General features: G+C 41.2%; 1 protein-coding gene across 1 annotated transcript in view; it reads right to left on the bottom strand.

Moving 5' to 3' along the window:
* FUCA2 (fucosidase, alpha-L- 2, plasma) overlaps positions 1–9,770 on the bottom strand; it is a gene marked incomplete at its 5' end in the record, with an annotated part of 11,761 nt that extends 1,991 nt beyond the window's left edge. The window contains 4 exons of the mRNA XM_010086377.1: positions 5,176–5,366; positions 6,742–6,952; positions 7,562–7,901; positions 9,565–9,770. Of these exons, the coding sequence (XP_010084679.1) occupies positions 5,176–5,366; positions 6,742–6,952; positions 7,562–7,901; positions 9,565–9,770 (948 nt within the window). The remainder of the gene's footprint in view (positions 1–5,175; positions 5,367–6,741; positions 6,953–7,561; positions 7,902–9,564) is intronic.
* Positions 9,771–12,198: the final 2,428 nt, after the last annotated feature.

Below are 12,198 nucleotides of genomic sequence, written 5' to 3'. Positions count from 1 at the left end.
GCAGGAATCATTAACAGATAACTGTGGTTATGTTCAGAAAAATATGGTAATTACATCTACACACAAACATACAGACATTCCACTAAAAAAATTTAACAAGAGTATGTATGACAATAAAGCTTCCACTTTGCATAGCTACTTTTTAAAAAAGTTTAATTTCAGCAGACATTATTACCACTATGTCCTTGGAAATCTTGTGGCATACATTTGAAACATTCCTCCCACCTTCCTTCATTTAGTTACAATTTTCTCTTGCTCTTGGAAGTGGTTTTACTCTAAGTCAACAGAGTTCAGCATTTCAAGGCTAAAGCCAGATAGCCAAATCTTACTGGGAACAGGAGTAAAAAGGCCCACCGAGGCAGAGAAGAGGGTCAAAACCAAAGCTCTGATGGATCAGTAAGGTGTTAGAGCAGCTATGAAGCACAAAGGCAGAGAGGAGAATCCAGAGCCTGCCTGAATTTAGCGACCACAAAATTGCTGTTCTCTTCCCATTCATTTTTACCTTAAAAAGAAATGCAGACTATGCTAGACAGATTTCTAGTTCCTTTCTTTCCCTTTCTCTCTGAACAGTGACATCAAGTATTCCTTTGTACAGACAAACACTTCATAGCAGTTTTATATTTCTGGATTTTTTTAATACAGCTTCTGTTCCCAGCTAGAAACAAACATACACAAATATTTGTGTCCCTTTTCCAGGTTAAATAATGGTGGCCCGTCCACCAATTGAAAGTCCAAATAGGAATGTATAATCCAATTAATAAGTCCATACCTTACTATACAGTAATGAAACCAAGCTCCCACCCGGGCGGAATCAGCAGGGAAAAGATATACTTTTATTGAAATTATTACAGAGGTGCAGTTCTCACTTTGCTTACAAACATATGAATAATGTCCACCGAACTAAACAATGCCATTTTTGACAAACGTCGGCCAATTTTGTTTTGCTTAGATGAGGAGAAACCCAATTCTGTTAATAATTTATTATTACCTTCATGCCATTTTCCTCTTGAGCCGACTGGAAAGCCTGCAAATTTCACAGTTTACGCATTAGTCAGTTCCTTTACTTCATTTACCAGGTGTTTATATTTTTCTTCTTTTTCATGGGCTGCATCTATTAATGATGTTTTACTATTTTCATATCTTATGGTTACATCAATAACAATCGCGCAACCATTTTTTTCCAGAATAAGGTCTGGCTTATTTAGATTACCATTCTTATCCCTCATTATTGGTTCCACAAATGGAACCCATTCTTTCAATCTTGCCTCATTCGTTAATACCTTACATATTTCATTATGCCTTCCAATTCACACCTCTTGAACAGCCATGCAAAACCCAATAATATGGGCGCCGGTCTCGATTTCGGCTGAACAATGCCTACAGGATCTAATTGGAATATCCATTCTACCCCTAGCCAGAAATTCCCTTGTGGGGTAGACATTGGCTCTTAATTGTAATGCCGTGAGGAGCTTTCTGTGAGGAATGCCCCGATGATTTATTATCTAGTTATTACTGGTGTTATCTTTTTCAAAAACAGCTATTCCTTTTCCTTGTGATGTTAATTTTGTCCAATTATGGAACTCTCTTTTCCTCCAGTCACAAGGGGTGGGATATATTATTTTTGGAACTGCAATCTCCCATTTTGAAATGGGTTCCTCCTCACCCGTGTCCGTGGGTATCACCTTAACAGTATTCGGTTCCCAGATAGAAGGTATTTTATCCTTATCTCCACCAGCTATAATCCAGAGCTCATCATATTCTTTTTCGATTCTTTCATTTTGAGCAATTGATCTTATTAGCTCATCGGAGGATTGTGCAATTCTGTGCAACCTCCTGGCCTGTATTCCTGGGATCATTCCCAATAACCTGGTGATACCCAAACCGCCATCCCTTGTTCAAGCATAAAGGATAGTGTCACATGATTTTTAACAGCAGTTCTTATAGCTAAATCAACAGTCTCGAGTTGGGTAGTCTTTGCGTCAGCCTGGTCAGCCAAGTAAATCAATCGTAGGATGGTATACCCCTTCAAGATGTCAACCTTCTGCAAAGGTTTTAAAAAACTCCTTCCTACTCGATCTAACCATTCTGTCACTTCAGAAAGCAGTTCTGGCTTAGATATTCCTTTCCAAGGTCAATACAAAGAAAGGCCCAGGTATTTTTCCGAACTGCCCGGTTCAATCATATGGAGGGGCGAACCCATAATTTCCCCAAGATGGACAATCGTTAACCGTATAAGCGTCTTTTGGGGGCTTGATATAAAACCCATGACATTTGGCCCCCTGAGTTTGTAGACCAGTTGATTTACAAAAGGCCTCCAATATCTCGATATTTTGCACCATCCCCTCCCATGATCCACTTAGTAAGACTAGGTCGTCAGAAAAGGCCAGAGATGTTATTCTTTTGCCAAAGTGTTGGAACCCCTCTCCATCTCTTTCTAATGTACAAAGCAGGAGGTCGATAGCCAGATTAAATAATAGAGGAGACATGGGGTCGCCTTGTTTCACACCAGTCTTTATTGTGATTGAGGCAGTTTGCTTGTCCTTCAGGTCAATATAGGTATTTGTATTTTTATACATGTTGGTTATCAGGGTAATAATATGTATGTCAACCCCCCTTTGCTTCAAAGACTCAATAATATGTTGATGGTTCACAATGTCAAAGGCTTTCGCGAGGTCCACAAAAGTTACACCAAGGGGGCGATGTTCCCTTCTTGCGTATCGTATCGTATTAAAAGTTGTAACAATTTTAAATTTTCAGCACAACCTGCTGATTTTATAAACCCCCTCTGCCATGGATTGATGGGGCACGCCGCTGTCAATCTATGAGTCATGATCCTCGAGAAAAGCCACAATATAATGGAGCCAATTGTAACTGGTCGCCAGTTATTGATGTCCTTCTGGCGTTCTGGCAAAGCTGATTTTGGAATTAATACTGTTCGACAGACTTTCACAGCATCAGGAATGGATGCAGTAAGTAGCCAGAGGTTAAACAATTCTTTTAAATATTGATAAGATGGATCGACTTTCATAAGATCTTTTAGCTTCATCCCAGCTGGACCAGCTGCAGATGTTTTCTTCATCTCTTTGATGTTTTTTGAGATCTCTCGTTCCGTAATTAGATCTTTAAAAGCTGTATTGTCTGCTTGGCAAGCGATCTTAAAGGGACCCAGCCCTCTAAATGTACCAGTTGTTTCCCATCAAGTTTTAAAGGCAACATATAGATCGGCCAATGGAATACCACACTTCTGGGGCTGTACTTCGTCCATGATGATATCTGCCAGTTTCGCTCTATCATGATGAAACAGGCACTGGAAATGTAAGTACTGCCCCCTTTTTAGAGCCCTCCTTTCCATCCACTTTCTCTGTGGCAGAATATAACTTGTCTTTCTTTCGGGTTCCCCTTGCTTTGGCCAAGCCTTCTTTCACTGGATGTTGGGATCATGAATGCGTGGTGTTGTCCTATTTCCAACTCAACCAACCTGGCAGGATCCTCGCAGCCTTTAATTATTTTTTCACACAAACCCTGAAGGATCGATAATTTACCTGATGTTATCCACTCAGAGGCAGTCATACAATAATGGGATCTTCGTCCACCATCCTCAGATGATCCCACATGTTCAAGTCCTCCTGATTCCCCTGCAAGATGTTTCTTGACAATCACTTTACCCCTTTTTGGGGATTTGATCTTAATTGCCCTTCTTTTATCACTTGTTTGTTTTGCAGTTTTAGTTATTAGATGTTCTGCAATTAGTTTGCTCATATTTTTTTGTCCTTTAAATTGTTGTTCTAATTTTAATAGAAGATCTGTTTCCTCATCAGTCCAACATTTACGGCTCACCCATCTAGGAGACCTCTCCACAGGGCGGGCGGCAGCGATTCACTCCTTATTCCTTGTGACTGGGTGGGCGAGACATTTGTGCTGACTCAGACCAATCTTGGTCTCAAACGTCCTTTCACATTCACCACACTTCCAGCTTCCCACAGGGGCCACGATGTCAGGGCTCTTACATTTGGGAAAATGGCAAGTGACACTACAATGTTTCATCTCTGTTCTTCCACAGGAGGCACACTGGAACAGGACTTTTCGCTTTCCATGAGTTCTCCAAAGATGGTCCACCAATCCAGAGATTTTCCCAGCCTGGAGCCCACAACATGGACAAGATGGCATTTTGTCAGGAACTTTCACAACCAGTGTGCCCTCAGTCGGATTTTCCTCAGTAGGTTTCAGGATGGGACTGGATGGAGACATTTGGCCTGAGTCACATGGCGGTGATGTTTCCCCTTCATCATCCTCAGTCCCTCCTGAATACTGGCAAAGGTCTCCAGTGCCAGATTCAGTCATTGGGATTGCACTGTCATACACCTCGGGTAAATGGGTCAGACCTTCATGTACAGTGGGAGAATGAGTCCTTTCCAACCAAAACCAGTCCACATTAATAAACTCCAAAACACCATGCACCATCTCTTCTTCCACTACGGAGCTGTGTTTTAGGGAACTCGCCCGTTTCACAGTTCTCATCAGGTCTGTATAACATGTCTGAGTAGAGTTTGAGGCAAACTGCAATTGCAGTGGTATGCCCATAATGCCAAATCAAATTGAGGGAGGAATAGTCCAGACAGCACCCCTCTATGACTGTTGAGACATGCCCATCGTAGCCCATGGGCAGGGCGTTGGGTGGGGTGAAACCCTCACCAAATAATTTGGTACACCTAATAAAATACTATCGATTGGTCGGTGAAGCCAATTGATAGGGCGTTAGTAGCCATGAACCCCACTGGGGCAGGGGCTGACTCAGTCACCCAAAAGGGTGTCCAGCGGGACCGACGAGGAGGTGCAGCCCCCGCAGCTAAGCCCAGTTAGCAACCACGGTCCCAACTTAAAGAGAGTCATAGTTACTCCCACACATAGTTAAGCACAAGATCACTAAGGAAATGCCTGCAGCCTTCCCTTCAGCCTCAGCATCGAACTCAAACGACGTTCTCCGACACCCATTGTCTACCTATGGTTTTATACACACTTTTATGCGCAGTTACTTAAAGTGACAAAAGGGTTAATTTCGTCAGAGCACACAACATAAGCTGCTTATTTCTGTAGCAGCAAGTCATTAGGAATTTCAAAATTTCACATACACTGCTGCTGCTTTATTCAGCCCACACTTTGATTCAGTAGCCTTACCACACTCCTGGTGTGACCGTGTCGTTCTGTGCTCTCCATGGTTTTGTTCCATAGATGGCCTCTCCATTGACTCTCAGCCAGGCACCCATCTGCCTCAGGCGTTCCTCCAATATAACAGCGATGCGACCATCGTGAGCAGGCCCGATATTCATCAAGAGATTTCCTCCACAAGACACTGTTTCTACAAGTTGCTGAAATGTTTTTAAACATATACACAGAGCATATGGTTACAACTAATTAAATCATATATTTGAAGTTCTTTCTAAAACCAGGCACACCACTCCAGAACAATGAACTGAAGAGTTTTGTTACTACAGCATGTTTAGATTTTGGGGGGGTCATCCCAACAAAATTTAAGCTCCCATAAAACAAAGTTCTGCCAACAACTTTTATGGCAGAAAACAGCCCAAACACATTTGTGCACCAACAGGTCACACTGAACCTACCTTAGATCCTACAAGTTTTTAACATTTCAACTTCTGCAGGAATTTCATGAGGGTTTTACCAATAGAATGAACAGGAGATGATTTCTCTACATGAGAGGAAAATAAGGCTAATAGATGCTAATTCATTTTTACTGAAGTTCAGTGAAGCAACTTCTTCCTCTGTTTGATGCTCTCCCTATTTTACAGACACATCTGCAAAACACCAGGAAGCCTTCTAGAGTCCAGAAATATTTGTGTTCACATCCACACTGCCCTCCAGAGATCATGCACAAGAGATGCACAAGTCTGAGGAACAGACAGCTGGAGACAAGCTACTGAATAAATTAAAACCTTCTGCCTCTGCAGAGAGGTTACTTCAATTTGAACTCATCTTTTGCAAGGACAGTACTAAGATTGGGATTAAGCAACAATAACAATCGTCACCTCACTATCTGAATTTTGCAATTAAATGCATTGTATTTGTAAGACAAGTCTTCCTTTCATTCAGTTTTCCTGAGCTTCAAATCTTTTTTTAATTCCTTAGACTAGCAAAAGGAATCAACGTTCTATGAGCACAGGCTATCTGTGTTACCTGCTACTGTTTATTTGTATGTCTGCAATCTGTGTGGGTTTTTTTCTTTAAATGTAGTGGGACAAAAGGAAGGTTTCTTGCTATAAGGTGAAAAGACCATTAAGAGTTATAAACTGTTTCTAGCTAGAAGGGGGAAAAGATGTAGCCTTCAATCAGGAATTCCTAAACAGGAACTGTGCAACTGCAACTGTTTGTATCTCATCAACTTGGAGGTGCAGTTAATAGAAAAATTGTGTAGAAAAAATAATTATCAGACTATCTAGATCAGTCTTTGGCCAGTTATATACAGGGGAAATAGCTTCTAAGAAACTGACTGAATTTTTACTAGATAATTTTTCTCTTAGTCATTCTATAAAATTAATAAGAATTGCATAGATATTCCATCCTGACAGTGTTGCAAATGAGCAAAATGATTTATTATTTCATCAATTCATTACTCAATTAAAATAATAAATTTTATAAAAATAGATACCTAGGTGAAATGTTATACAGTGTAATAGTCAGGAGGGAGAATCAGAAGCTGCAAGCAACTCCTTTGTCCCACTGTACCTTCACCAAGTCCTCAATTGGGAGGTAATCGTCAAGGTGCGCGTCCCTCCTGTACCCCCAGGACCTCTTGTCAATAGTCATGCAGTTCTCCCACTTATGAGGCAGGAGGTGTCCGGGGTTATACCGGTCACTGCAAGTGTAGAAGCCACCATGCGTACAGATGCTTCCAACTCCCCAGCGGTCATTGGTCACAACTGTGTCCCTGACTGGACTGGAAACACAGAAATTTTACTACTTTTATTCCATGGAACACAGTCACAGACAGTGTAATCCCTTCCCACACACACTCCTCCCAGAAGCTAACATTTAGGATTACTTCTGTACTATTAATTTATTACAATTAGATTAAGTGCAATTTCAGGAATCCTATTCTCATCCTTTGCTAGTAAAAGGTCCAGATCAGGATTTCTTAGGGAAGTATGCTCCCAACTTTCACAGGAGGGCTGCTAGAAACCAGCTTGTCCTTCACATCCACTGACAGATGTTCAGTCTGCGATGACAACAATGTACCATATTCTCAAATTATCCTGCTATTCTGTTTGTCTGTGCAGCAGACAATACTTAGAGAAGAATATGATTAGGCGGAATAGCCAATACCATCCTAACTGATTAATTCACAAATGAGGTTAAAAAATATAAAGCAGTCTTTTTCTAAAGCAAGCTTTGACAGTTCTAGGGAAGACTTGAATTCTGTATTTCAGGAAAATTAATATTTAGTTGTAAGTAGATGTAACAGGTTCCACAAAATATACAGGAAATGAGACAAACTAGACACAGAGCAGAATTTCAGAGAAAGAGCTAAACCAGCATCATTATGTACCTGTCATTATACAGCCAAGCCAAGAAACCAGTGCTGTTCCAGTAAGTATCCGGCGCATTTCCATCCCCATCAGACCAAATTATTTCTGGTTGGTACTTGGTCACAATTTCATAGAGTTCTGGTAACGATTTACTGGTTGGAAACTTTCTTGTCTTAAAGACGTTGTCAGCATCCTCAAGGAAGAGAGGATTAAACCATTCAAACAGGGAATGATACAACCCAAAATGCAAGTCAGTCCTGTTTCTAACAGATGTTGCTAGTTCAGCCACAAGATCTCGTTTCGGTCCCACATCAACAGCGTTCCAAGCCCAAGAATACTTGGACCCCCACAAAGTAAAGCCTGAAAAGAGAAAAATAGAAGGATAAGAAAGGAAAGCAGAAGAAGATAAGTTATAGTTCCTCCTTCTGGAAAGCAGTTTGCAAGTGTGTTGCAAAAATAAATACAAAATAACAAAAATCATATATGTAATAATACTGTTCTCATGGTATAAAGTATGCCCATAATCTGTTCCTCCATGATGACAGTAGTCATAACACGAGAACACCATGCCAAATACATTTATGTATTTTTAATATACATGCATATGGATTTATATTTTCGAGTTCTGTACTGCTTAGAATAATTATTCCTTTTCCTTAATTATTCACTCCATTCATATGTCCCAATTAAATTAACCAAAAATACAGCAACTTTCAAGGCACCTACATTTTTGCTGAATGTATTAAATGTGAACTGTGAATACACGTTCAACAACTGGAAGATAAAGTGCTTTCTCAGTTGCAGAACGCACAAGGCATCATTTACAGTCAAAGACTATTCTCCTTCCTTCTGTTTACACCGTATGCAAATATTCACTTTTCATTTGCCTTGACATTTGTAACAGCTCCATCAATGGTATATAAGCAGAGTGCAAAACTCCTGAAACAGCTTTTAAAATATCAGCCTGAAACTATTAGGAGGAATTTAACATTTCGGACATCCAGCAGTCCAGCACAAGCACTTATAAGTACTACCGTATTGCAAGACTTAGATCATTACCAGAGGAGCTCCACTCTCACCTTCAAACTGCTTTACACTCGTTGCCTAATAAATCATGCAATATTTTTGTGAATGGGACACATGTAATTGTATTGACTTGACAAACAAGCTAAAAATTAATGCCCAAGGCTACAGGACAGACTAAATGAATCATGGTTCTTTTGAAGTCACTGGGAATTATGCCATGGGCATCACCAAGATCAAGATTTTCTGTGTGTCAGAGCTGAGATTAAAATTTCCAAGTTACAAGTTGCCAGTCTTAAACCCGTATCTCCCCAAAGACCAACAACATTCACTAGATGTACTGTCATATTGCATCTTAGTATTTTATACTTTCTTTGCTACCATATTTCATTCCGACCACTTTCTTTTTATTTATTTTTCTCTGCAAAGCATCTTACAACTACAGTGCCGAAAGTCAATCATGCCTGTAAAGTTACAAACCTGGTTCAAGGTTTTGGCTTCTATGCGCTGCATTAGAAAGAGCTATACCCTGTGGACATTCTAACTCTGAAGCTGACTTCTGGAACATACTCCTACAATCCTTGCAGAAACCTATGGAGCTCATTAACTGCCTGTACTTGGCAGCTCTCCATATGTTAAACAGTGCAGATTCTTTTTTTGTGGTTCCTTGAGCAATAAATTGCACAGCAATAAAATATAAACTATGGCTACTGCAGGAAGCTCAGCTGCCGCTACTACTTTAGGCTGTCTTACCTACAGCAAGAGAAAAACGGCACAATCTATTTTTCCTCCTACGCAAGTTTCATGGCCATAGCTTTGTTTCAGAGTCAGGAAAACACACGCACATTTCTTGGGTCATTTACTTCTTTTTTGTCTGGGTTGGAGCAGGGAAGCCTGCCTGGCTTTCTCTGTCTCTCTTAGCAGGCAGGAGAGTCACCTGGATTTTTCTTCTGTTGACAGAAATGCAACAATTACTAACATTCACAAACCTTCCACTTACCTTCATGATGTTTTGAAGTTAAGACAACATATTTTGCACCTGAAGCCTTCAGAATATCTGCCCACTGGTTAGGATCAAAGAATTCTGCTGTAAACAAGGGTCCAAAATCTTCATAGGTGAACCCAGGTGGGTAATTTGCCTCCATAAATTTCACATAGGGCTTTCTCTGTTCTTTCTGCCAGTACCACCTATGAAATAAAGAGCATCTGCTGGTGTATTTTTAGATAAAGAAATGAAAACTGAAATATCAGCTCCTATTTGCATTCACATGGAGAGACACATGCAGGGGAGTAACAGGACACTGGGAATAAGACAAAATTGCAGTATTTCCTTTTCTCTGTCTCTTTCCCCATGCTCTACATCTTTCAAGCACTCCACTTTGGATAGGTCCCAGGATTTCATTTAGAGCAATGTCTAAAGACTAGGCAGTCTTGTTCAGTACCCAAATCCTGACATGGTACTGGAGAGCACAGGCAGACAGTCCATGTAAGCAGCTCAGATGGCATAAGGAATGCACTTTTTCTGGACTAATATGACTCACCCTCCTCAAGTTTCACACATCTGTGACCAGGCATCTCTGCTCTGCCCCCCACACCACAACTCCTGCAACCCACAAACACGCAGGCCAGCAGCTTTACCACCCTGTAGGTCCAGCGTCCTCTATGGTAAATGCAGCTGAGTGACCTGGGCTGTGAGTGGATGCCTGCCATCCCAGAACAGGAGAGAGCTGTGGCTCCAGTGCACTGCAGTGCACACGTGAGGCTCTGAAGCAAAGGCACCCTACTAGAGGGAATGTCCTCCAACAACAACCTGCCTCTGCAAGAACCCCACACACTTATAAATGCAGCCACGCATCTACCTCCATCCACTGGACCAGTGCACACAGATTTAGAAACCAGAAGGAACTAGAAGGAAAAATAAGCTGATGATCTCTTTTCGCATCCCACCTAGCAAAGCCAGGGACAGTTTTTAACCCTGTGCTTCCCCATCACAGTGACCACTATTGTCACTATTCCAACTGGTCTAGTCCACAGCAAGGCTTGGAGCTTCGCTCTGTGGTCCAAGGTTGGTCTTTCTCACCTTCATCATGGGCAAAGATCATCAATCACCAATAGAACACTACTTATTTTCAACCTGCTCCATACTTCCCCTACCTAGTAATGAAAGAGGAGCTCCAGAAACAGTGCGCACCAGTCCTTACTACACAAACAGCCTCATTGCTGGAGACCTTCTAACAACAATATATGTTGTGACTGCTAATACTTACAGAGAAAAGGGTCTTCAAGCATTCACCTTTCTATGAATGAAGCCAAACAGCAAAAATCCTGTTGGCAAATTTAGACATAAATGGGAACATACTGAAAGTGCATGAATAAAACAGGCCAGAATCTGAATGTTTGAAATGTGTTTTTCTCTCTCCTGCCTGAGATGGACTCCGACCTCAGTTCTGCAAAACCACAGTAACTATGGATATTGCTGTAACCTTCCCCAACAGCCTTCTGCATAAACAAACATGATCTCTGTCAGCCAATAGGGGGGAAAAATAATCTGTAAGAGGCTGAGACAGCCTTCCTCATTGAAAGAACCTGGAAAAAAACCCCAACTCTTTAAAAGTATGTAATTAAATAAAGAAACAGGTAACATCGTTGCTTCTCACCCTTTGTCATATGGTTTACTAACGTAAGCACTTCTACTCTGACATGATTAAATTCTAGAAACATCCTGACCAAGACCATGCAGCTTTGAGAGAAGGAGGACAGGCTGGGTGGTATCAGAGTTCATGACATTCCATGTGAAGTTGCTAATGCAGGACCTCAAACATCTGACTGAACATGCTACCAGAAGACCCTCAAGCAGCTCCAAACCTGTATGTGCCCAAGGTAAATATAAAAAACATCTTCATCAACCACAGTACAGTGTTTTGGGATCTTTTTAGAACAACAACAAAAAACAAAACGCTTGATCCTGAACGTGTGAACACTATCAGAGTAAGGCTTGAACCCAAATCTAGTTTCTCGCCCCACACCCACCAGGAATGTAATTTATTAGTAAACTGAGTAGACATTAAAAAACTGCTGAAACCCTTGAACATAACAGACCAAATATTGTCAGAAAACAGTTGTTTGTTTATATCGATGTTGGTTTGTTTTACCAATATCGCATTTAAGGTTTACCATAGCTCTGCCACAGAGCTGCTGTTATCATCATACTGTAAATGATAATGTGACCCACTTGAAGTCATACAGGAAGTATTTGGTAGAGCAAGGAAACAAGACAGCAAAACAATGCTTACAGCCCAAGGGCCCGAAGCAATGAACACTCACAAACCAAAGGTTTTATTCAGCCTCTCAACTATTTGAAGGATCAGAGCTTTAGGTTCTTTTAAGTGGAAAGTACACTTTAAAGAAATAATAATTTAAAAAAAGAAGCAAACTAACAAGAGCACAACACGTGTGCAAGAAAACTGCAGGCAGTTTGCCAAGCAAGGGCAGTGACGGAGGGAGCGATGGACTCCCACACTCCTCTCCAGCAAGAGCTGCTCAGGACTCCTCCGGGGGAGCTGGGAGGTCCCCAATGCCTGTCCCCATGGAGCCTGAGGAGAGACCCTTCACCATCGTGGCCTTAGAGAGGTCT

Source organism: Pterocles gutturalis, unplaced genomic scaffold, assembly GCF_000699245.1.
Source record: "Pterocles gutturalis isolate BGI_N339 unplaced genomic scaffold, ASM69924v1 scaffold2896, whole genome shotgun sequence".
Classification (NCBI taxonomy): domain Eukaryota; kingdom Metazoa; phylum Chordata; class Aves; order Pterocliformes; family Pteroclidae; genus Pterocles; species Pterocles gutturalis.
Note: the sequence above shows the minus strand (reverse complement) of the source record. Positions and strands in the feature narration are given on the sequence as shown.